The following is a 26,543-nucleotide window of genomic DNA, read 5'->3' on the forward strand; positions in this document are numbered from 1 at the left end:
TGGGGGTAAATATCAAAGAAGTAAGGGACGAGGACAAAATATAAATGGAATGATTCACACTGTTTAAATTTTAAGAATGATGGGAGGCTGAGCATAATGCAAAAGATTTTTAAATTTTTTTTTTATTTACTTTTTCTTTTTTCTTTTTCTTTTTCGGAGTGTTCTTTTTATTTTATTTTCATTATTATTGTTAATAAGATATTTTGAAGGTGAATGGTACTGAACTGTGCCGGGTGTGGGACCTGGGAAGTCGGAGGGGGTTAGGGAGGGGGGTTCATTGGGGGTGGGTGGGCGGGTGGAGATATAGTTTCAATATATAGAATAAGAAGAATACACTTGTATACTGTTGATCCTTATATTTTCTTTTTATTTTTCTCTTTTTTTTCTTTTTGCTTTTTTCCTTTCTTTTTTCTTTTTAGCGTAACTGAATAGATTAAGGAATAGAGAAATGCACCATAGTGAGAAGTAGAGGAAAGGAAGAGGGAGAAGTAAGGAGGGAGGAAGAGGGGAATGTAAGGAGGATGAGAGGGGAAGGAGGGTGAGGAAGGCGAGAAAGGAAGATAGGAGGGGAAAGGGAAGTAGGAGGGGTGATCGTTGGAGGGAGAAAGGAAAGTTGGAGGGGGAGAAGAAGGGGTGTATGAAAGCGATAGGTTGGGTTTATGAGTTGTGTTTAGGTTGGGGTTTTTCTTTTCTTACTATTATATTATTATTATTGCAAATATCCAGTATATAAGTGAATGTACAAAATTGAAAATGAAAATGAATAAAACATTTAATTAAAAAAAAAAAGAAGAAGAAAGGTTTTTTTTTAAATTTCCTGCTCCAAATTAAGGAAAATCTTCAGTAATTGCAGTTGATGGAAAAAAACTGCAGGAAGTGATTTGAAGATTCCATGTGACTTTGGAATTATAGATGATTTGGAAAGCTATGGGATGATATAGTCCAAAACGGAATAAACCAAGATACAAAATTAAGGAATAGCTAAGTGGCTTATTTCATCCCTATTTTCATCATTCACATTTGGCTGTGGATGTTGTGCTCTGTATGTATATATACCACTGGGCACATACTATGCCACTGTGTTTGTATATATCATAAAATGAAACAGGTCAAGAAACATGCTTAAACTCCAAGGAATGGTAAGAAAGAACATGGCAACATTATTTAGGTCAGACTAAACATAGATTCCTGTGGCGTTTAATCAAGCTTGGTTGATTAGAATGTGAGTCTGATATTTGTTTATGCAATGTCATTAAAAAAAAAAGCCTGCTTCAATACATTCTTCTCCTTGCAGCAGTTAACATCCAAGCACAGAGATAGTTAATTGTGCTCTGGGCTGGGCAGTTCCAAATACCTAATAAGATTCGCTTTGTCCATCATGTGATTGGGTCCTCTTTTTATTAAGTTATCTAAAAGAAAACTTTTCTTACCCATCTTGCATCTTTCTTCTTACATCCATTCTTTACTTAGTTTGGCTCCAGTGTAAATAACTTTTCCTTCTTGTCTGTCATTTGGCAGAGCCTGGGAGTTTCCAGTCTTAGGTAGGAGTTTATTTACAACGTTCTATTATTTTTTTCTGCCTTCAAATTTCTTTTTCTCACGAAAAGTTCTATTCATAACTTACTGAAATGACTGCGCAGCTCCCAACCAGGCAATTCCCCTTCTTTTTACCAAGCTTGTACCATATTTTCAAGTCATAAGATGCCGGGTTATCTTTCACAAATGGACAACAGCCCCCCTTCTGCATTCCTAAGAAAGATTACAAGGGTAAGTGATTGTTGCTGTTTTTTACTTTTTTATTTGCCACTTGCCCAGTTTTTTTTCTTTTCAAGGAGGAGCGGTCTTATGATCCACCATTTTTCAAGTAGTCATCTGGAATTTTAATGCACTCCATCTAAGAATCTAGGCCAAGACTATTTTCCCAGCTACTCTGTGATCTGGGTTGTGTGGAATAGGCTTCCTGCTCTCCTAGTAGCTTGAAAAATTTAAAACCAAAATGTAGGATAGATTTGAGCATTTAAGATTTTTCCAGTTGCAGTGGTCACTTTCTCTGAAATAACAATATGTATTTATATTACTGCTAAGTAGGTCTTTGGGAAATAATGCCCTAACCTTGGGATTTTTCAAATCATATTGTATATAGTTGGCTGAATAGTTGGTTGAAATGAGTTTCGGTGAAAGTTATTCATCCTTGTTCTAAATTCATCCCCTATTTATTTTCTTTCAATCTTTGGGAGGATTTTAAAAAAAATGTTTGTATATATTGCTGATTAATATATAAGAGCTGTGGCATAGTGGTTAGAATGCTTACTTCTGCTGACTGCCTACTGCCAGCTGTTTGACAGTTCGATTCTCATCGGCTCAAGGTTGACTCAGCCTTCCATCCTTCCGAGGTTGGTAAAATAGTACCCCCCCCCCCATTGTTGTGGGCAATATGCTGACTCTGCAAACCACTTAGAGAACACCATGAAGTGGTATATAAGTCTAAATGCAATTGCTATTACTACTAATAATTGCTCCAAGCCAATGAGTGATGGTAAAACTTCCCAAATTTGGCAGAACTATCATACTTTTTTTTTCTTTGAATTTTGCATAGATAGTTTTATTTTCCATTTTCATTTTCTTACAGTCACACATATACTGTACAGAACCGGGGCCATATAACATTAAACAATAAACACAGCCATTCCTCTTGTCAATAATACCCCCCAAAATAGAAACCCAATGTACCTCTTCGACCCTCCATACACCCTTTCTTTCACCCCCCTCCAACTTTCCGTCTTCCCACCATCATTCCCCTCTACCCTACTTCCCCTCCCCCTCTACCAAGCCTCTCTCCCAATACACTCCCTCCCTTCCTTCTCACCCTCCCTCCAATCCTCTCTCCCACCCTCTCTACCCCTCTTTCTTCTTTCCCTCTACTCCTCCCTTCGGTGTATTTCTACTATCTATTAATATATTCAGCTTGTCCTATTTTTACACTGGAATTAAAGAGCAACAGTATACAAGTGCAATCGTATTACTTTAGTATCTAGCACATACTATATATCCCCCCTCCCCTCCTCCCCCCTAAGACCCCACCTCCCTTCCCCCCCCCCCCCGATTTCCCAGAGCCCGTACACGGTGTAGCTTTTTAACAAACACAGTCTAAAATATATTAAGGCAAAGGAAATTTAAAAAAAAGAAAGTCAATAACATCTCTGCGTTGAACTCAGCTTCTTGCTGTTGCACAAACTTTAAGCAGTTTAAATTATTCCTAATCTTAAGCATAGGCTATCTGGAATTTCTTAGTCCCGTATTTGTTTTGTGTATAGTCAATCCATTTTTTCCAGTCTCGTTTATATCTCTCATTTGAGTGGTCTTTAAGATATGCCGATATTTTAGCTATCTCGGCTAGGTTTGTAACTTTCAATGTCCATTCTTGAGTTGTAGGCAAGTCTTCCTTCTTCCAGTATTGCGCCACCAACAGTCTTGCTGCCGTTATTAGGTGCAGAACCAAGTTGGTCTCTACCGCTGTAAAGTCAGTACATATACCTAGTAAAAATAACTGAGGAGTAAATTTTATCCTTCTTTTAAAGATATTTTGCATGATCCACCAGATTTTTATCCAAAATGCCTTAACCTTTTGACAAGTCCACCATATATGAAAATATGTAGCATCGAGAGAACCACATCTCCAACATTTAGGCTGTACATTCGGATACATAGAAGCCAGCTTTTTAGGATCTAACTATCATACTTTAATAGCTCAAGAACTTCCAAGAGTTCTGAAGCCAATAGTAAGGTATAAAATAGGCAACCATGAAGAAAGTAAATGCTGAACTAATATAGGCTAATAGGTACCATTTAGCCTGGAACGTTGATTAGCTGTAGCTCCAATAATCTGTCGCTGTGCATTCATTTTTGGCCAAGTTCAGTGGTTACCACATTGCCCAAGAGCCGAGGTGGCGCAGTGGTTAGGGTGTAGTACTGCAGGCCACTTCAGCTGACTGCTATCTGCAGTTCAGCGGTTCAAATCTCACCGGCTCAAGGTTGACTCAGCCTTCCATCCTTCCGAGGTGGGTGAAATGAGGACCCAGACTGTGGGGGCGATATGCTGACTCTGTAAACCGCTTAGAGAGGGCTGAAAGCCCTATGAAGTGTATATAAGTCTAACTGCTATTGCTATTGCTCTGTTGTGCAACTCACAAACATGTTGCCCATAATGGAACCTGATATAACTCTGGAGGGTATAGTAAATGTGGATGCACATAGTAATGATTTGGTGGCTTCATATATTGGGCAAGCATGAAAAAACTAAGTCAAAACTTCAGGAGGTTAAGGAAGGCAAGAATAAATCATTTTCCTTTCCACCATCTTACTCCTTCCTCTTCTTGTATTTTTACTAATTCTCTCTCTTCGATTGAGTCACATGCTCCTATACCTACAAGAATAATCTATCCTTTCTTAATGCCGCCTTTACAATATCCTCACTCTTGTGTTGTATCCATGTGTGGGATCTATCTGGGAAGGGGGAGAAATAGGTCCATCTTAGCTGCTAGAGGTTGCTTTAGAGAAAATTTCTGCACATCTTTCTCAGCAATTTCAGTGGTATTAAGTTGGGTAATATAAAACATGTTACAATATTGTCTCGCTATATTTCCTGACAAATACTAGCTAAATACCTGGCTCTTTCTTTCTCTCCAGTGTTCTGTATTAGTTAAATGGGTTCAAAGATTTTTTTCTTTTTATGATATTCTCTTCCATTTCTTCTCATTATAAGTATTTTCCTTCTTTCCAAAAGGTTAAATAATATACAGTATTGAAATATGACCAGTTGACCTGGCACAATGGAGCTGCATTTTGCTTTCCAGAGCTTGGCTAACAATTTAGAGCTATTCTTGGGTGATCCTCTAGTCAGGTGTGACTTCTATCAGCTTAGGTTTTTATGGCTCCTGAGTGCATTGGAGAAGGCAGATAATGCCACTATTGCTCATGGAGTGTTATAGGTGTTCCTCGATATATGGCTGGTCACTTAACAACCTTTTGAAGTTACAATAGGCCTCCCTGGAGATACTTACATGGGAAATTCCAGTTCCAAAGTTCCCATGGCTACCTGCCCATGGTCATGTGATCATATTTTGGGCACTCAGCCACCGGCCCACATTTCCAGTCATTTACACTGTCTCACAGCCAAAAAACTGCATTTTATGATGTTTTTGCCAAAAAACAGCATTTACTTCTGATTTCACCGGACAGCAAAGAATATGCTTCCTGAACCCTTTTGGATGTATCTTATGGATTTTTGGCTGCTAATCACAAAAATAACTGTAACATAACCTATCACATACCATTTTATAGAAATCTTCTGTTTTTATACAATGGTAATATACACCCTTCAATATGTGTTGGCTGTGCTTTACACCTGAATGAAGCATACGAAAACATGGAACTATTGTTGAAGTGCATTCAGTACACCAAGTACAACTGGTGTATCTGAGGAGATCTGAAAATAGTGGCTCTGCTCTTTGGAATGCAGCTTTATATACCAAGTACTGTTGTTACATATGTGAATAGGAAAGCCATGCAAAAGTGTTACATTATTTTATAAAGAAATGGACATTCCAAAAGGATTTGGTTCCAGGGCAGAAAAATGTGATGCATGAACTGCTTGTTGTTCAACAAAGAAATGTTTGCCTCTTATTCATATAAAACGTGGACTGATGGAAATTTTTTTGCTAGTGATCAACAAAGAAGGTGAAGGTTTTTGTTAATTGAGACAGATGTTTCCAATAATAATTAATGCCAAGTTTAAGAAAGGCATTTTTGTTGGTCCACAGATCAGATACATCATCAATAGCAAGCAGTTTGAAGATCTGCTGATGGACCTAGAGAAAATCTCTGGGAAAGCATTTGAGAATTGAGAATTTTTTGGGCAACTGCCGAGCACCAAACTACATTCAGCTGGTTGACAAATTTCTTACAGCATACAAGACCATGAAGGGCACTGAAGATTCATTTTCTGCATTAACATTTGAACTTCTTTCCACAAAATTTAGATGCAGTCAGTGATGAATATGGTGAAAGTTTCACCAGGACATTGTCATAATAGAAAAATAGTATCAGGGCAACAGGAATCCAACAATGCTGGCTGATTATTGTTTGAGACTGCAGCAAGTTGCACCAGACGCTGAGTAGAAATAAAAATCAGTAGCAAAACACTTTTAACCTGTTGAACTCATGCAGTGTGTCAGAAAAATTATGTGATTAAATACAGTACAGCCATTAAAAAGTCAATTTCATATTTCTCAAGAGTCTTACATAATACAGTCATTCTGAAATTATATTTATTTTCAGTTTGAAGGGGTCTATCATAATCATCAAACGATTTTTAGGAAGCCAAACCTTTGAAAAAAAATTAGTTGTTTTTGACAAAACCGGCCCATAACAAACCACTGGTTCATTTAAGAATCACAGTAATCATGTCCATAGTGTTCACTTAATGATTGCTGTAAAGAAGGTAATAAAATCAGGTTAGTCACATGGGTGGACCATTTTACAGCTATTACAACTTACACCATGATGGGCACAGTCCTTTATGGTCTTAAGTGGAGCACTATCTGTAACATCTAGTTTAGTTTATTCAGTGTATTTTGATGAGCACTCAGTTGATCCCACAAATACCAGAAATTTCACTAGAAAGAATACATCTTTTCTATTATTTATTTTTCATTTTGGGGTCCAATTCAGAGTAGTTACTTTCACATTTCAAGCTTCATCCTGAGGATCAGGTCCATGTCTTCTGGCTATTTGAAGTGTAATGGTGGCAATGAAAAATAAAGAACGCTAATCATGCAAACCCTATTGTAGAAGGTTCTCCCCAAGGTCATCTGCCTGCCTCATCACTATTCTCTTTCCAGCATAAAGGGGAAAATGGTTTTCCAGAAAACGTTGAGGATAACGCAAGAGCACAGGCTGATCACAAGGAGCCGAGGTGGCGCAGTGGTTAGGGTGCAGTACTGCAGGCCACTTCAGCTGACTGCTATCTGCAGTTCAGCAGTTCAAATCTCACCGGCTCAAGGTTGACTCAGCCTTCCATCCTTCCGAGGTGGGTGAAATGAGGACCCAGACTGTGGAGGCAATATGCTGACTCTGTAAACCGCTTAGAGAGGGCTGAAAGCCCTATGAAGTGGTATATGTCTAACTGCTATTGCTATTGCTATTGATCTATTGTACAGTTATGCAGTGGATATCCCATAGTTCTTTTTTGTCTTGTATGCTGACATTTGTATTGAAGCATTGATGCTTTTTTAAAGTTTCACCTTCGTAGTGTAAGTTTATGATTGGATTTTTTTCAATATGATTTGTGATTGGAAATCAGAATTAAGACTGCAGGTGACAGATGGAAAACCCATTTGGTTAAAATAATAAAAGAAATATTAAATGTTTAAATAAGTTGTAAAGTAGTTTCTTATTCTACCTAAGATGTTTGTCCAATATCACATTCTAAATATACACTACAATCTATTGCCATGATATTTAAGATTTAGTCAATGTCTGTCCATTTTCTCTAGTCCCAAATTCAATGTTCAGCTTTAGCTATAATGGAAAGATTCTATTTATAGACTGGCTACAGGCATGCCTAATTCCCATTGTGGACCAATCTCCATCCTTGAATAAACTTGTATTCCTCCCTCTGACATATTTTGTACTATCTAATTGCTATCTGGGAATTCTGGGAACTGTAATGCCATCTTATGTAAAAGGTATCAGACTTAAGGAAGCTTATTTAGGATGACTCTTACAGATGACAGTAGAATTTTGAGAAATCATATATTTCCTTTTCTGACCTGACTTTTCTTATTTGTCTCTCCTAGCATCTGACCTTTCCACTTCTTGCTGTTACACTCCTGTCATCATTTGGGTCCTCCATGCTGTATGGCTTCAATCTTGCTGTGGTAAACTCTCCAGCAGTGGTAAGGCAGAATAGAAGGTGGAAAGTGAAATTATTCTTCTCCTAAACAAGTAGAACAATGCAGTGGTTCAACGGATTGGCCTGTTGTTCGTGAACTATAATTCACAATATTTCTCACCATTGACTTTGTTGACTGGGTTGACGAAGCTACAGTCAGAAACAATCAAGATTTCCCATCACTGATCTGGCAGAAAGCCCTTTAGGTTTCCTGACCTTAACAGGAGCTACTGTAGCTCTCTTCTTTTTTTCCAGTGCTTCAGTGTTTTGATTGATATTATCCCCTCCAGGCATCCCTGGCCTTCAGTTGACCCAGGCATTGCGAAAATTGACCATGGTAAATGTGGAGCTAGTATTGTGGCAATCTTCTCTTTATCAGTCTCCTTTTCCCTCCTTTTGCAGCACATCAAAGCCTTCTACAATGCAACATGGTACCAACGCTATGGGCAGGGCCTGGCACAAGGACCCCTCACTCTCATGTACTCCCTGACTGTCTCTATTTTTGCCCTGGGAGGCTTGGTGGGGTCATTTCCTGTGGGAATTCTGGTCACCCAATATGGGAGGTAAGAGCTGTGCAACAAGAGTTACCCTGTGGTAAGATGGGCAACCAATGAATGTAATAAGAACTAAAAGATAAGGCAGTGATTCTCAATTATACATAGAGAGCTTGCAAGCTAGCAACAATACCTGATGTATCCTGAAATCACTGCCACGCCTAGGACATTTTTTTCTAATCTGATGGTCCCACTCAAGTGTGATAGATTACAATTTTCATTCTGCATGGATAATATGATATTTGCTGTAGAACAATAGGTAAGAAAATTACCAGGAAAAGAAAACTTGCTTATATAGTATATTAAAGTATTTAAATATATTTGCTGTTTATTAACTTTCAAGATAAATGAGCACCTTTTATTGTCCTTGGGTTGTCTTAGAACTTCATTTTGTTAAAGGAGGAATTTAAATAATGAAAATAATTAAATAGATAATTGAGTTAATCAGCTTGACGTACCGAGAAAAGCCTGACCTGTTCCTTTTTGCCCGCCTTTCAGTCATGCCCTGCATTTAATTTAAAGTTTCTCTGAATCAATTATGCTGTCATAAGAACAATATCTGTATTTATGCTCCAGCAAGCTCTTCTTTTTTTACTCTTAAGTTTTTGGTATCAGAGTAATTAACTAGCTACACAGGTACCGTGAATTGTTCGGCTGGCCAGTTTATTTCTGATTCCATCTGATAAATAGTCCTCATTGGAATTAAAAAAGGGGAATGCCAATCTCTTTTAGGATAAAAAGGAAAAGGGGTTATGGTAAGACAATTTTGGGGAGGCAGAAGGAGAAGAGAAAATATGAGAACAATTACAATTTTTGTCTTTTCATTACCAGGAATGGCACTTTGATCCGTAGCAACTTCCTTGTTCTGTTGGCTGGCATGTTAATGGGATTCAGCCGCTACTTGGGATCCCCTGAAATGGTCATTTTGGGACGCTTCATCATAGGGATTCATTCTGGTAGGATTTTGCTGCATTAATAAAGGAGAATATTTGTAGCTCAGGGTTAAAATGAGGGGATCTTGGTGGTCTTTGAGCTTAGCTATTTTCTTGCAGATGTTTCATTACCCAAATTAGGTAACACCATCAGTGCTAATCCTGATGATGTTACCTAGTTTGGGTAATGAGACATCTGCAAGAAAACAACCAAGCTCAGAGACTACCAAGGACCTCTCTTGCTGCATCATTATACTTTCTCCCTTTTGTTTCCATAAAGCAAGTCAAGCATGAGAATTGGTTTTTGCAATGTTTTTATAGAAGCATTGATCTTTGAATCCCATTGTGGTTTTGGAATGCTTTTATTGAAGCTACAAACTGTTGCAGAATTTAGAGAGACTATCTCTGCCCCCCCCCCCACTCTTTGCGTTGCACAAGATTTCTCTGTGTTTACAATGTATAGGATTGTCATTATGCAAATGTAAAGTTAATTAAGAAAATAAACAAAATTATCGTTCTGAGCGAAAGCAGTCCTAAATTATATAAAGACCATTGCTTGTAGGCATAATAATAAATGATTGTCAAATCAATGGGCATATATGCAACAAATGTGCAGGTCTCAGTGTTAGATGGAAAACAATTCCTTTTTCCTCTCTCACCCCCATGTACTGGTTTTGGGGCTCTGTACCTTCTGGCAACCAGAAAATAAGCAACCACTACAAAATAGCATTTATGCCAGCCTTTTCCATCTTAGTGTCCTCCACCTCCAGGGGTGAGCTTCAAAAATTTCAGCAATGGGTTCTCTGCCAGGTTGCTGGATAGGCGTGGCCATGGTGGACGTGGCCTAGTTGGCTTCCTACACCATTGGGGGGGAGAGGCGTTTTCACCTTTCCCAGTGGCTTTACTCGGGCCTCTTGGAAGGTGAAAACTGCTTCCCCTAGGCTCTGGAGGTCCTCCAGAGGCTGGAAACGGGCCTGTTTCTGGCTTTCCTGAACTTTTGGGAGGCCTGTTTTCCTCCTCCTTGAGCCTCCATGTGGGCCTTGCACTTACCTCGCATCCAAAATGGGGTGCAAGGAGACTCCTAGTAGAGGAGGGGCAGGGTGGGTGGGGCCAGCCAGGGTGGGATTTGGAGGTTCTCCAAACCAGCCATAATGGTTGCTAAGGGGTCTCCCGAACCTGGCCAAACCCATAGCAGCCCACCCCTGGGTATATTGAACTACAGGTTCCAAAATTCCCAGGTGATGTGAGATACTGACCAGAAATTATGGGCAGTGTAGCTCAGTTTGAAGGACAGCAGATTGAACTAGCTATTTCATTTTCAAATAAAGTTCCCTGTTGAGCTTGTCTTGAAATGAAAAGAAAAATGTCATCTTCTTAATTCAGGAATTGAATCCTTGTCATAAAAAAAACTACCATGTTCCTAAGTAATTGACTGCAGATTCATTTCATAAGCAGTCTGAATTAGGCTGTTTTCTCAAGAAATGTCATGCCATAATGAACTAATTATAACGGTGTCAGATGTTTTATCTTTTTACTATAAAGGTGACTTTTTAATTATTTATTTTCTTTATTTAGTTGTCAGCTTGAATACTGCCTCAATCACAAGAAACTCTGGGTGGCTTTTACAGAATGGGATTAAATTATCAAAATAATGTATGATATCAGCTAAATATAAAAATATTGGAAATAGAGTCTCTTTCTTCTTTTTCTATCCCTCTGTCAGGCATCTGTCTCAGTGTGGTGCCCATGTACCTAGGAGAAATTGCCCCAAAGAACCTCCGGGGATTCCTGGGCCTGGTTCCCAGCATCTTCATTTGTCTGGGTGTCTTTTCTGCCCAGGTCTTGGGCCTTCCAGAGTTCCTGGGAGAGGTAAATGCTATACTTTCACTTTCTGGATGAAACGAGTTAAGGTGCCCAATGAAATGCAGTCCGTCTGTCGTTCGGAAAGTAAGCTGAAGAAATGGCAAGAGCACCATTTTCTATCCTACAGTTGTTCTCCCACTGGTTTACATAAGTAAATGGATTCGGCTTCCTTGAAGCCCAATCTGTTTCTCCATGCTGCCTGCTTCTGCAAGCAGCTCACAAAGCCTTTTGTTTCCCAATGTTTCTGCTCGTCAAGCTGTTTATTCCTTGTGTAAGGCATATGTGCCTGTGAGTTAATACAGTCTTTCACTTGGGCTTTGAGCAGTTACTTGAGACTGTTATTTTTCACACACCAGAAACAATACATACTGTTCTGCCCACTCTAATTTCTACCTATGCACCAGCAGTGGGTTCCGGATCCCATTCCAACTGTACCGGTTGGAACGGGCCCGGCGTTGTCCACATGGATGCGCACAGCACGCATATGCATCTTGCCGTCCAGCAATGCCTCCGCGATGCTCCAGCTGCTTGGCGGAGCGTCGCACAGGCGCTGTACGTGCCATGCGCATGTGTGGAGGCGCCGAAGACTTTAAAGACAGGTAAGCAGTGCAGGCGGGCTGGTGGGCCCTTTGGAGCACCATACCAGAGCAGTACTTGATGCTCTGGGCAGGCTCCAGTACGCCCGTACAGGGGCATACCGCCTGCAACCCACCACTGCTATGCACCCACTTTTCCAGTAATCCAGTCATACTATCCAGTTCATGAGAAACATGAAGGAAGATGAAGGGCAGAAGCTATAGAAAGAAAGCTGATCATAGGCAAAGATGTTGAACCCCTGTTTACAGTGCATGTTATATTTGGTTGAGGCTAATAAACAAGTGAACATTTGGATTACTGTTCACTTCTGTTGGGATCTTCTTTCTAGGATGCCTATTGGCCTCTTTTCCTCTCTGTAGTGGTGGTTCCTGCTTTTCTGCAGCTCTTGCTACTGAATTGGTTTCCTGAAAGCCCCCGTTACTTGCTTATTGAGAAAAATAATGTCCATGGAGCTGCTGAAGGTAAGCTGAAGAAATGCTGCTATTTGTTCCTCAACCAAAGTCAAGTAGGAACAGAGATTGTACTGGGCCTCATCTGTTTTTACCATGATCAGAACCAGGTGAGAACTTGATAAGCATTTACAGACACCTTCCAGAGAGGCCCAGGAACAATGTTATTTTTGTTGTCTTTTTTGTCATTAACTTTCTCTCTCCTTGGTTAATATTACCCAATATGTTCCAAGGGCACATGGAGGAAGTTCAAAATACTGAAAAGGGTTTGAGCTTTATAGTTTAAGTTGTTGTTTGTACTGCTTGAATACCAAGTATTAACCTATCTGATCATTTGAACATTATGCAATATTTTGGATCTCCTCTCCATTACTCTTACATTTGAAACAAAATAAAACTGGCAAGATTGTGCTTTTTGAGGAGCTCCTGGTTTTTATAATCTTAAGTGCTAAGCCCATCCTCCTCAACTGACTCTGGAGACCCGGGATGATAGAAGTCATAGTCCAACTGATCTGGGGAGTGCCAAGTTGCAGAAAAGTGATGTAAAATTCAATTAAATTGCATCTTTCTAGCTCACCAGTCTCAAAGATGTATTAGCACCTCACAAATAAAGGACAGAACTATGAATGTTTTTTTGAGGCACAGACTACAAGGCTATACTGATTTTTCCTACTTCCAGAAGAGTGGCAAGGGGTGAACTTACTTTGTGGATCGTCCCCACCTTGGGAATTCTCTCCTACCAGATAAATATCTGCCCTATATTCCTAATAGGAAGATTAGGAAAATCAGATTCTTCTAAGAGCTTTTGGTGACTTAGACAGAGTGATAGAAAGTGCCTGAGGTGGAATATTAGATTCTGATTATCTATGGTACTTGCGGTTTGACAATAGTTAAGGATAATTATGGCCGATTTTTCTATCTGGATATAATTATTATGGGTAAGTTATAGTTTTATTATATTGCTGTTACTGTATTGGTGTTATTTTTTATTTATTAAGATATAAGATATAAAAACAAATGAAAGAAAAAAAGGAAGGAAGGAAGAAAATGAAATACAATTACTTACATCTTTCTTTTTGATAATTACGATGTCACCTCCCTCTTCAATATTACTACATGTTCTTTTAGCCTCTTTTTAAATCCACATTATTTTTAATCTTAAAACCCCATACATCATCACATTATTTTTTTCCAGCAAAAATTTCATAAGTTCCCAGTTTGTCAGAAAAGTTTTTGTTGTTTTTCTCTGACTAATTCTTATATTATTTCCATGAGCCATCTCTATTGAATTGTGAATTGTGATTACTGAAGTGACATAGAAGCCTTTTAAATAGATTTTTTTTAAAAAAATTCTTCCTCAAGCTGGCATTCACACCATTCGATTATAACAGACATCCAGTGAAGTTCTTTTAGCCCAAAAGTGGCTCAGAGTAATCTAACTGACTTCTTTGTCTGGGTCTAGTACTGAATCTCTATTCTTGGTCCTAAATTTAACTCACATATTAGAGATTCCAGCCAATAATATGTAGTATTATTGGCTTCATTTTCTCATTTTGGCTCTCAGGTAATTAAAGTTCCCTTTGCACCTCTTTAATACATCACCCATCACTTGAAAATGCAGCAGAATTAATTTAACACCTAACAATATTCCAAATGGCAACATATTTTTATCTACTGTATTTCCTCTATTAAAGCCAAGTGCAGCTTCATTAAAAGTCTGGCCATTCTAATGCATTTTGTCATCTGAGGCTTGATTTGGCCTCACTGATAACAATCATTTACTGATATAAATTTTTATGTGATATAAGGATAAAATTAATATCATATATTTATATTGAATTGCTATAAATGTCTATCTGTCTGTCTGTCTGTCTGTCTCTCTCATACACACACAAATGCACACACACAAATGCACACACACACACACACTCTCTCTTAGTAATCATGTAAATTAAATCGTACGGAGTTGCTTTCCTAGCCCTAAGCTTTTCACTCAGTCGAAGTGCAACCTCTGACCAGGAAATGTTGGTGGTTATAGTCCCTCCCCCCCACACACACTTTCATTCAGTCGTGTCCAGTTCTGAGACCCAAGAAGTTCCTGCAGGTTTCTGGGCAATGATTTTCAGAAGTAGTTTGCCATTGCTTCTTTCCTAGGATTGAGAGAAGGTGACCTGCCCAAGGTTATCCAGGTGGACCTATTCAATTCTTATAGTTCAATAACACTTTTTTTTTGCCGGAGCAGGCAAAAACTGATGGGCTCAACAATAAAATAAATTCTGTCAGGCCCCCACCTTCCAACTGATGCCTTCCTAGTTTCTTGAATTCCTATGATTTCGGCTCCTACGTTGCTGGAAATTGTAAGAATTGAAATTCATATGAAGGTCACCAATTTGACCTTGAGGAGCTGTAAGAATTTCACAGGTTATGAGCAATATTTTTATTAATATATTACACTGAATCTGCATTTTTCTATATTAATCTGCATATTAATCTACATTACATTCAAAGCAGAGATATAACTTTAAAGGTTGCAACTTTTGCCTCCACCCTTGATGTTGTCACTTGGATCGAGAAAATCTTGGAAATTGCATTCTCTCCATTGGTTGTCCCTTGTCCCATCCTGCAGTGCTCTGGAATGTAACATGTTGTTCTCATCCTACAGCATTAAGCTTGTTCCTTGGTAAACATAATGTACAGGATACCATTAAGGAGATAGAGGAAGAAAAACGTTCACTTGCCTCAGTGAAAGCTGTGTCTGTACTGCAGCTGCTCTCAGATCCTTCTGTGCGATGGCAAGTACTGTCTGTAGTAGTGATCAACATGGGAATGCAGCTCTCTGGAATTGATGCGGTAAGAACAAATGTGCTGGGTCATAATCTTTGGGATTAGAGTGCAGTCACAATACGGTGCTACTGCTAATCCTCTTTTACCTTCTGTAACTTCAGAATCAAGTAGATCGTGACCTGTCCCTCCCCTCTCTGTCATTAAACTTTTTTCTCAGCTCCCTGTCTATTTTTGCCAACTCCTTTGTGATGAAAGAAAAGCATAGATAGCTCAAAAGAGTTTGTTCAGCCCAAAGTCATTAATCCATTTTACATTGCATATTTCAAATAATTAGGAGTGATCATTCTCACAATAACTTTGTGTGCTAGAACAAATTTCCTACTTCTGAAACTTCAATACAAAACAAAAATAGAGTGATGTTCCCACACAAACTTTTACTAAGTATAGATAGACTTCTGAAAGTCAAATGTTGGTGATTTGGTACCCATGTAGCTTTTTAAGCAACCTTGTGGGAATGATTTGGGATATTTTGAGAATTTTTCCAACCTCCCAATCCTAATTAACTTTCAAGCCTAGGCATTTAAGGTTGGCCAGAGTCCCAAACTGTTTTAATTAAGCCCCACTGATTTGTATTCAAAAATTGAAAATGCTGTTTACGGTGTATAAGAACATAAGAGGCCAACAGAATCAGACTAAGAGATCATGTAATTCAGCTCTATTTCCCACAATAGTAAGACTACCAAGTCCGGGCTGCATATATACGGTAACTTTTTCTGGCCATCTAGTGGTCATCTGGAATTTTGTAACTCAGGTATGTTCAGTAGTTTCATTTTGTTCAGCGAGGAGATATTTTTCTCGTGAAGCTTCCCCATTTAGTTTCAGTAAATCTCCCTGAATTCTAACAATTGTATTTGTGAAAGGAGATATCTTACCTTTTCCCTGTTCATATTTTCACAACGTGCTTAACATCTTATTATGCACTCCCTAGGCCATCTTGGCTCTCAATTAACAAATCCCAATATTATAGCAGTTCTTTGTAAGGGAAATATTCCAGTCTTTTAATTATTACACCATTTCAGCTCCATTGCCACTTATTATTAGTATTATATTAGGGAATGTAATCAGATATTAGTATTATATCAGGGAAGAAAACTATTGCTCAGTAACACAACATATGCTTTGCATGCAAAAGTCTCATGTTCACTTCCCAGCAGTGGTGAAATTCAAACATTTTTATTATCAGTTCTTTGGGCGTGGCTTGGTGGGCGTGGCAGGAGAAGGATTCTGCAAAATCTCATTCCCTCCCTACTCCAGGGGAAGGATACTGCAAAATCCCCATTCCCTCCCCACTCTGGGGCCAGCCAGAGGTGGTATTTGCTGATTCTTTGAACTATTCAAAATTTCTGCTACCGGTTCTCCAGAACCTGTTGAATTTCACCCCTGCTGCCCAGGCTATACAAATTTATATGATTCCTGCCTGAAACCCTGAAATGCTGGCAGGAAGGCCGTATTAATGAAACTGAATAGATGTATGTATTGTTAAAACTGGCTGGACTTATACAATAGTTTCCTATTTCTTTTTTTATTATTATTATAATTTTTTTTTTATTTATTTTACAACTCCTCCTTCTTTACATATTGTAGAAAGTGTATCAGCTGGTTACAAAAGGCTTTTGTGCATCTCTTCCACTGTCATCAAATATAATTCATATTAATTCAAGTATCTTAACTCAAATATTTACTATATTAACATCATCATACCTTCACTTTTATTTGACTATAGTTATTTAAACATCCTTCATCCTTAAATATACCAAGATTCAATACATAACCACATACTGGCATTTCATTTACTTATTTGTAAAATCCTCCATTAACATTAAATCCTCATATCCTGTTTTAGCTAAACATCCATAATATTTAATACCAAAATTTTCTAATCCTCCATGTATATAATTTATTATCATTGTCCTTTCTTTATTTAACTATATCCTATATCATAACATCCCCCTATTAGTTAAAACTTAACTGTATTTAATTTTGTTTTTTATTATAATTATTATTGTTATTAATAATCTTTATATATAGTCCAAAAATATTTCTAACCTTCCCTTCTCATATCCAATTATTACTTATCATAACAGCTCAACATTGTATACATTACTATCATTATCAATTTTTATTTAACTATACCTATTACCACTGGTTTTAGCTAAGTTTAGCTAATTTTGAATTATACTCTTCCATCTATCAACCTGTATCTCTCCAATAACAAAACAATCTTATATCTACTGCCATAGTTTCCTATTTCTGATGAGCTGTTCCCAGGATGAACTTCCCAAGAGTTATGAAAACTAAATACAAACCAGACCAACACATACTTATGTCTTTGCTTCTTCATTGGCAGATCTGGTTTTACACAAATGCTATATTTGAGAATGCTGGCGTTCCTGATCCTGATATCCCTTACACTACCGTGGGCACTGGTGCTATTGAGGTTGTTGCTGGCTTAATAAGCGTAAGTGTGGGGAGGAAGGGGTAGAAGGTCTCTTCCTAAAAATAATGCTGTTTAGGTGATCTTTGGATTAATCCCAGCCTTTATACCTGTTGTCTACCATTTGTTTGGATTACAATTCCAAGAGCTCTCAGCCAGCTTGGGAAAGCTGGACAACTAGGGAAATAAACCTGGATAAACAAAATAATATTAAGATATGGGATTCTAGAAATACATGAGCTGGAATATTTGAGAAACTTGGATGAGAACTCTAGTAATCCCAATATAAACGCATGCCTGTTGTGGGAATTTGGTTTGTTTATTTTGCTAGAGCAGAGGTATAAATTACTGAAAATCCAAGCCCGAATGTTATTATAGTAGAGGAGTCTAATTTAACAGCTGCTAGTCCTTTGATTCCAGATTTCAGCCACTCTGAGACAGCTTTTCAGTTGGGCCAGGAGGGCTGCCTGTGTTTGACCCACATCTCTCTCCCTCTTACAAAGACCCGTAGCTCTTCCATCCACTGACTGTCTTTGCTGCCCATCAGCAATGTCTGCTTCTGGCAGGCTCATCACTCCATCAGCCTGATTGCTCCTGAGTGCCAACAAAAATGGCCCCCAATGGAGGCACTGAGGTTGGTTATAAAATTACAGGCATTTTTTCTGCTGTCAGCAGCCTCTCTGCTTTGGCTTCCTTCTGGCAGCTTCTTTGCTCCCAACTTGGCAATATAGACTCAGCATCCCAGGATATCTCCTTTACTAGCATCCCTTCCCAATCGTGGGATAATGCCATGGGCCATTTCTAATTGTCTAGACTTTTTTTTTCTTCCAGGGATATATCTACAGATCCCTACCTCTCAGTCCCTTTCCATCAATTCTAATCAAACAGGACTCTCTCCTTTCCCCCCACCCCACCCCCCCAGCTGCGTTTTAGCTTCATAGATCATACTCGGAAGAACATCAAGTCTAACACCTCCACACCACACCAGACCACCACCTCCAATTTTACTGCAGGATTCCAAATTAAAGCAACACAGGTAGAAGATTGTCATGCCTCTGCTTGAGGCAATAAAAGGAAATCAGGATTAGATCTTTTTAAAAATTGTTGAGAAGGATGCTACCAGATTCTTTCTGATTGTTTGCCACCACAGCTTTGGACAACTCACTTCATTGTTCTTACTGTTGGAACATTTCCTAATATTCATTTGGAATCTTCCACCCCGTAACTTAAATCTGTCATTACAAATCTTGCACTCTATAATGGCTGAGAGCAACTCTTGACCTTCCATATGACATCTTTTAGGTTGTTAAAGAATGTTTTCATATGTCTCTTTAGCTGTCAGACTCCCCTAAGGCAGGCACAAACTAAGCACGAGGCTTGTACAACTACAGTTATGAATTAAATCTTTAGTGTCATACTAGAACACATATAATAGAGACCCAAAGATGCCTTTTCAAATGGCAACTGGACTTTGTTTTTCCTTGAAGATGTTTTGCTTCTCATCCAAGAAGTCAGAAGCACTTGGTGCCTAATCCTATGGTCATCTTCATTGCCTTTCGCTGAACCTGTTCCATTATACCTCTATATTAACCATCTATACTGTATACTCTGGTGCCTAGAAACAGACCCAGTAGTCAAGATATATACCAAGATTGTTTTCACAAATATTGTTGCCAAGCCAAGTATATGTCATTCCATTTTTAGGTATTTGATTTATGTGAGGAACTTTATAATTGACTCTGATCGATTTCATCTTGTTGTTTTCAAGTCATGTTTCTAAATAATTAATCTGTTTTGATTTTTACTCCTATATTCTTCTGTGTCTCTAGCTGCAGATTTTATAAATATTCCCTGCATCAATTCAATTCAATTTTTAATACAGGTAGTCCTCAAGTTACGATCCCAATTGATCCCAGATCCCAAAATTTCTGTCCCTAAATAAGACAGTTGTTAAGCGAGTTTTGCTTATTTTATTATCTTTCTTGCTACTGTTTTGAAATGAATCAATACAGTTATTAAGTGAGTAACACGGTTTTTAAATCAATCTGGTTTCCCCATTGATTTTGCATGTCAGAAAGTCACAAAAGGTGAACCCAGGACATTGCAACCATCATATGAGCCAGTTACTAAGCATCCTTTGATCATGTGACCATAGGGATGCTGCAACAGTCATAAGTGTGAAAAATGGTCACAAGTTACCTTGTAACTTTGAACGGTCACTAAATTAATGGCTGTAACTCAAGGACTATCTATAGGGGGGGAAAACCTTTCTAAGAGTAGAATATCCATGACTGATTCTTGTAGGCGCTCTCACTCAATATATTCCTCAAGTTTGATGAGATCTAGTGATGCGCATTGTTCAGTCATATTTTCAAACAATTAAATTATGTATCCGCTTACGTGTCATGCCATCCAGTCCATATTTTATTAACTGGCTAATCAGCCTACAGGGAATATTTTGTTAGATGCTTTGCTGAAATAAAGCTATATTATAATAATATAGATTCCCACATTCTATTAAGAAAACTATCTGATCAAAATAATAAGATACAATTAGTCATCCATACTAACTTCTGGCAATTAATACATTGTTTTTAAGGTGCTTACAGATTAATCAATTTATGATCTAATATCTTCCCGGATATTGAACTCAGACTGCCTGATCCGTAGTTTGCTGGATCTTTTAAAGATAGGGATTTGCTGTCCCTCTGTCACATAACATTTCACCAGTCCTCATGAATAATACATAAATACTTGGCCAGAACATCATCTAGTTCCTTCAGTATCCTAGATGTAATTTATGTGGTACTGGAAAATTAAATTAACATATAATGTTTACCATTTATTTATGCAATTTATTTCCCCTATCCAAGTGGATGCTACATAATGCCAAATAAGATTGTAGATGATAAAGACCTTCACCATCAAAACAGCCTTGGTAATATACAGTAAATTAATCAACACATTTTAAAAGCAAAATAATTAATAACATTAAACACCACATATAAGAAAACATCTCCCAAACTAAAATATCTGTAGGATCAAAAGTACCGGTAGCCTAAAACATAGCTTGCCTGGCAATCAAGTCTTTGAGGCATCCCAAAAATCATCAAGGTCAGAGCCATGTGGATAAGAGGGGGATGCTTTATGGCCAAGGGGGTGACCAGAAAGATGCTCAGTCTATGAGTTCCCATCACATCTGTTTTATTGTTGGGACATGGAACATGGTCAGTTTACCACAGTGGTGAAATCTAAAAAAAATTCCTACCTGTTCTGGTATGAACCGTGGTGATGGCTTAGTGGGGATCATGTGACTGAATGGGCATGGATATGTAGTCATGTAACTGGGGCGTCAAAAGACAGAAACTCACTTTAAAAATGTTGGAAGGGGTTGGACTAGATGACCTCCAGGTCCTTTCCAGCCCTGGATTGCTGTACTCTTTCAAGATATCCTCTGAAGATGCATTTAGTACCAGGTTTGTGGTTCTTCCTCCCTCTCCTTTTTCCCTCCCCCCTCTCTTTCTTTCTTTCTTTCTTTCTTTCTTTCTCCCTTCCCTCCCTTTTTTCTCCCATACTTCTTTCTTTCTTTCTTTCTTTCTTTCTTTCTTTCTTCCTTCCTTTTTTTCTTTCGCAGCACCCCCATCCATCCACCCTGTTTTTAGCCTAGCCGGCCTCACAGAACTCTCCTGGGAGTAAAAATGGACCCTCACCCACCCACCCCTTTTTGGCCTAGCAGGCCTCAGGGAAGCCTCCTGGGAGCAAGAACACACCCCAAATGCTAAAACAAAGTTTTAAAAAAGTTCCTACCATCGTGCAGCACAGCTGATGTTTGGATTTTTTTTTTAACTTTGTTAAGCATTTCTTTTACTACTGGTTCAGGCGAACGGTAGCATTTTTTACTACCAGTTTGGGCGAACCGGTAGCATTTCACCCCTGGTTTATGAGCTGTATAAGATGAGCAAAATCAATTGGACATGAGTGGTCCTACTGCTATACATGATACGATACATGAAGAACTTTATGGTGACAACTAGGACTTTGAATTCCACTTAGAAGCCAATTGGTAGCCATGGCAACTTGCAAAGTAATGGTTTCCTATGGACAAACAGAGATGCATCCATAACTACTCAAGCTGGTACATCCTGGACCAGCTGTAGCATCCAAGTAGACTCCAAGGGTAGCTCCATGTGGAACACATTGCATTATCCAAGCAAGAGATGACTAGCATGAGTGACTATGAGAAGGTTAGAGAAATTTTCCAAATGATGGCTTCTAAAGGAGGGGCTACACTATTGTTTTCTTCAAGGGAGGTAAGACAGCTGACTTACTCAAGGAAACTCACCATTGTTTGGAATCATATGTTTGATCAGTCAAGCATTCAATCCTTTCTCTTATCCTGTTTTGAACAATTTCCTGATGGAAAACATATCTTCTTCTTGGAGAAGACTGAACCAAAATAGGAATTGAATAATTTTGCCTTTTCTTTGTTACCTGTCAGCATTTTGCCGTTTTCATTAAGTAGCTCATTCTTTCCTTTTCCATTTATTTAGTATGTGTCTAAAGAAACCTTTTTGGTTAGTTTTAGAATCCTCCCCTAATCTTATTTCAATCTGAGATTTTCCTTAGTTAACACTAGCCCTCAGTTCTGGATTAGCTATCCATTTCTTTGTGATCTGTCCCATTTTCTATTTCCTGACTATTTTTGCTAGTCACATTTGCTGCTTCTGCTGTCCATTATTTCACTTATTGGAATTGTTTGTAGTCTTTCTTACTTTAGATAGTTTAGAACTTCTTCCCTCCAGAGATTCTTTTTACATTAGTTCTCCTGTCATGGGATCCTAGTTATAATTGCTTTGAGTTTATTAAAGTATACTTTTTTGGAATCTAAGATACACACAGGACCATGCTCAGTTTCCCTTAAAATAAAGAACTCTAGTGTTAAATAGTCTAATGTTGCTTTCATTTCTACTTCCTCAATTAAATCTTCTCTCCCCACCTGATTCTAGTGCATTATACTTAAGGGAGTAAGCATATTGGATCCTAGAATATTTCATTCAGGAGATTCAGTTGTCCTATTGTTCTTTTAAAGGATCTTGGTATCTACCAAGCTATAGGGGGGCAAAGTAGAATTTTAGACGCTGGTATTCTAGCTCTTTTGCATGGCACAAAATTGTATTTTTTCCCATTTACTCTTTAGCAATAATTCTGTGTAGCATTGTTGTATCTTCCCAGTGTGCTAGCCTGGTGAGTTCCGTATCGATGTAAATTTTGTTGATGCAGTCAGTATTCATGTCCTTTCACTACTAAATGTAACAATGCCTCCCAAAAAGTTGTATAATTTAATTTCCAAGAAAATGTCCTTTTATTTTTTTTATGCAATATTCTTTAATAGATACATTTTTGCATGCAATTTTCTTTTGGATATATATTTCCCAAATCTATGCATTTCTATATACATTTTGACAGCTCTGTTGCAAAATTCAGAGAAGAGTAGAATGTGGAAAAAATATGTGCCGGCGTTCAAAATGAGCAAATTAAATCCATTAATTTAAAAATCCAAACGATCAGACTTTTGTAGCACATACATGCATGTAGAAACATAAAACCTAACAGCCAACATCCTTCCTGTGCCCACTTTTCTCCTGCAGTGTTTCACTATTGAGAAGGTGGGACGTCGTTCTCTCCTCATAGTTGGCTTCTGTTTTATGGGCATCTGTTGTGCTGGCATCACCCTCTCCCTGGTGCTTCAGGTAAAAACATCTTTGTGCATAGAATTATACCAAGTAATTTAATTTGAATCTGATTTTCACTTCAGGCTGTGGTTTTAGAGGTGACAGTAGTGACTTTTTGTGTGTGAAAGCTGCTTTTTTCTATCTTAAAACTAAAACAGAAACACAAAGAAGCTCTGGTGGATGAATGCAAAACATACTGAAGATCAAAGTGGGCACAATTGAGAAAATGCAAAGGAATCCTACCATTTCTGAAATATTAATCAGAATATGAAAAGCCAAGTTGCAAAACAGGAAGACAGAATAATTAGATCCAGGACACCAGAATATTGACTATCACTCCAAACAAACAGAAACAATAAAATTCGCATAATTAGGAGTCTACAGATTCAGAACTGTAGGAGTAGGAGATTTAGGGTTTTGTGATTAAGAGTAAAGTAACTATTTGTACTGAACATTAACAAATCCCAACAATTGGATGTCATTTTTACAGCCAAGTGTGTCCTGGATGCGTTACATCAGTGTGGCTTTTGTGATTGGGATCATTGCAGGATTTTGCATGGGACCAGGTAGGTTTGTGGAACAGGGGAAAGTATTTGAGGAATAAAAAGATACCAAAAGCTTTATTCTCTATTACCATGCATCAGAAGAATTGCAGTTAGCATCAAACTTAAAAATAAGAAAGAAATTAATAAAATGCTCGATAAATTAGTATGTTGAAGAGATGGAATGAATAGTGACAGGTTTTCTTTTATGTGCATTGCCCTAAATCGGATTTTGTTACATGCATTTAGAATTGGTTAACATTGGAATAATGTAACCTTGATTGTGTAATTTTGGACTACCAGAAGATCAGGTGTAGCAGGACAGTGTAGAAATGTATATGACCAGCCTTATCATTCATGCATTCATTGTATTTATTTATCATATTTCTAGACCACTTTTCATTCAGGAGAACAAGGCAAAAAATATCTTGCCATTCATTCATTCATTTTATTTATTTAACTAATGTATATCACAAGGTCATAAAACCTTGCTTTTGAAGTGTCAAAATGTAAGTTGCCTCTCTGAGTTTTGCTGTTCCTTTATTTTGTGCTGTAGAGGCAATTCCTCGGCATGCTGCTAACCAAGAGGCAAATGCAGAACACTCTAAATATGATAGACGAGCTGGAAGCTGGTTTACCCAATTGATGTATTAGTGAAGCCTCTAACAAATCCATAACTCATTGTCGGCCAAGAATTTATTCGCTGTAATTACATCTTTAATTAGGATTTTAATGGCTCATTGTTCACAAACAATGATGAATCTGACTTTTAAAATAAAAATATCTCTCTTCCCACTCTGGGTGATCTGTAAGCAATGCTCATTCAGTGGTTTTTCTGAATACTTCATGGGTAGAATTTTTTATTAAGGCTTGAGGGGGGGGGACCCACAACCATTTTAATACTCTGTGCTTCTAAAAAAAAGCAGTTGTGCTGTTTAAATTGCGGCTGAATAAAAGAGGGCAGTAATTTTGCACCAGGGCAAAGGATAGTGTCAGGATCCAGGCCAATACTTTTCTTAAAGGTACCTGCATTGTATTACATGTTTGAGTCTGGAACTAAGCTGAATTGTAAAACAATTTGGAACACTTCATGCCCTTTGAAAAGTGCTCTGTAATTTCAGCTACTGAACGGATGGCTCAAACATGTGAAAGTGCTGGGGGGGGAGGGACAAAGAGGAAAATAACCATATCACTGTTGCCTTAGCAACTAGGCTGACAATCCTACTTGCTGAGGAGCAATGCTATTATATTACCTTCCCTCCAAAATTCTGTCTTCAGTCCCAGTTTTGTCAGTGGGTGGTTTTGAATCTGATTCAAACACATTTCCTCCCAAGAGTCAGGTAAAGTAGGACCCTGACTAATTTACTTGGTACTGAGCGCAGTCTTTCTCTGACAGCTGGCGTCCCATTTCTGATGACAGCTGAACTCTTCAAGCAGTCACATCGGCCATCGGCTTATATTGTGGGTGGGTCCCTCAACTGGCTCTCGAACTTCACTGTCGGCTTTGTGTTTCCCTTCTTGCAGGTAACATAGGTCTGGGAGCTGTGATTGCCTCCCTCAATAAGGATAATGCTTCACACACGAACGCCTCCTTAGTATATTGGCCTGCATAAGTGCCGTTGGAGAGTGTCAAATAGATCAACAGGTGGAGTAGATCATTTAGGTGCAGAATCATGCCCCAAACCCCACTAGTAAATGGAACCCCCCATTGTAAAATTGCAATATCAAGCATACTTCATCATAGACAAGTCTGGCTGGGGCTGATAGGGGGACAGGATACATTATCTAGACCGAAACAGATTATCTGGATTCTAACCAAATTGAAAATACTAGTGGAGCACCAATCAAGTTACTCCTGAAGCAAAGACTCAATCTTTCCAAAGCTGGCATTTTCCCTGAGCTTCTTGGGAATCACAAGAGCTCAGTCATCCTCAGTTACAGAGAAGAGAATTTGTAACAAAAATGAGCCAATCATGGCACATCATTTCTGGGCATTCAATAAGCAAGGCTGGAAAAAGACTCCTGTCCTCTTGTGATTCCCAGATAGTTGTAATTATCTCTATAATTGACACCAAGTGAGATGGACTAATTATTTGACTTGATTTAAGAGAATTTCCTAGCTTCTTAAATTGTATTGGTAAAGCAGTAAAGGAGCTGTTAGAGGGAAATAACTTTAAATATTCAACGTACTAATGGTGTTTCTTCCTATATTGGACCAATTCACCCTCTCTTAACCTATGTTCTTATTGCCATACTAATTGGGAATTGTGAGAGCTGAAATTTAAACATATCTAGAGGCCGCCAAATGGGGAAGACTGGATTAAGTGATGGGCAGTGGGGAATGCCAGTGCCAGTTTCTTTTAATCTCTTCTGACCCAACCTTGTTTCTATCTCAGATGTCAGCTGGTGCTTTCTGCTACCTGGTCTTCTGTGGTATCTGCTTTCTGGTTGCACTATATGTGTATTTCATCATCCCTGAGACTAAAAATAAGACATTTATGGAAATCAGCCAACTCTTCACCTCCTCTCGCCCGGCCTTCTTCTCTAACTTACCCAATTCTTTCAAGATGATCAAGTTAAATGGCTATGGAGCCCTGGAGAACAGCTCCTTGGAATTATCTGGATCAGGATCGAATCTCCCATGA

The 26,543-nt window shown here is 38.4% G+C and overlaps 1 protein-coding gene across 1 annotated transcript; it reads left to right on the plus strand.

The window, feature by feature from the left end:
* Positions 1–1,722: 1,722 nt before the first annotated feature.
* Positions 1,723–26,543, plus strand: LOC116514164 (solute carrier family 2, facilitated glucose transporter member 9-like). Its single transcript, XM_032225634.1, has 12 exons — positions 1,723–1,767; positions 7,857–7,955; positions 8,354–8,514; positions 9,337–9,461; positions 11,161–11,306; positions 12,226–12,358; positions 15,009–15,196; positions 17,538–17,648; positions 23,273–23,374; positions 23,847–23,922; positions 25,295–25,422; positions 26,295–26,543. Exons 1-12 carry the CDS (start codon positions 1,723–1,725, stop codon positions 26,541–26,543), a joined length of 1,563 nt encoding a protein of 520 aa, XP_032081525.1.

Source organism: Thamnophis elegans, chromosome 10 (assembly GCF_009769535.1).
Source record: "Thamnophis elegans isolate rThaEle1 chromosome 10, rThaEle1.pri, whole genome shotgun sequence".
Lineage (NCBI taxonomy): Eukaryota > Metazoa > Chordata > Lepidosauria > Squamata > Colubridae > Thamnophis > Thamnophis elegans.

Coding starts and splice junctions, on each gene's coding strand:
- LOC116514164 (XM_032225634.1), top strand. CDS start 1,723: ATGGACAACAGCCCCCCTTCTGCATTCCTAAGAAAGATTACAAGG. Junction 1,768..7,856: donor TCCTAAGAAAGATTACAAGG/GTAAGTGATTGT, acceptor TGTCTCTCCTAG/CATCTGACCTTTCCACTTCT. Junction 12,359..15,008: donor TGTCCATGGAGCTGCTGAAG/GTAAGCTGAAGA, acceptor CTCATCCTACAG/CATTAAGCTTGTTCCTTGGT.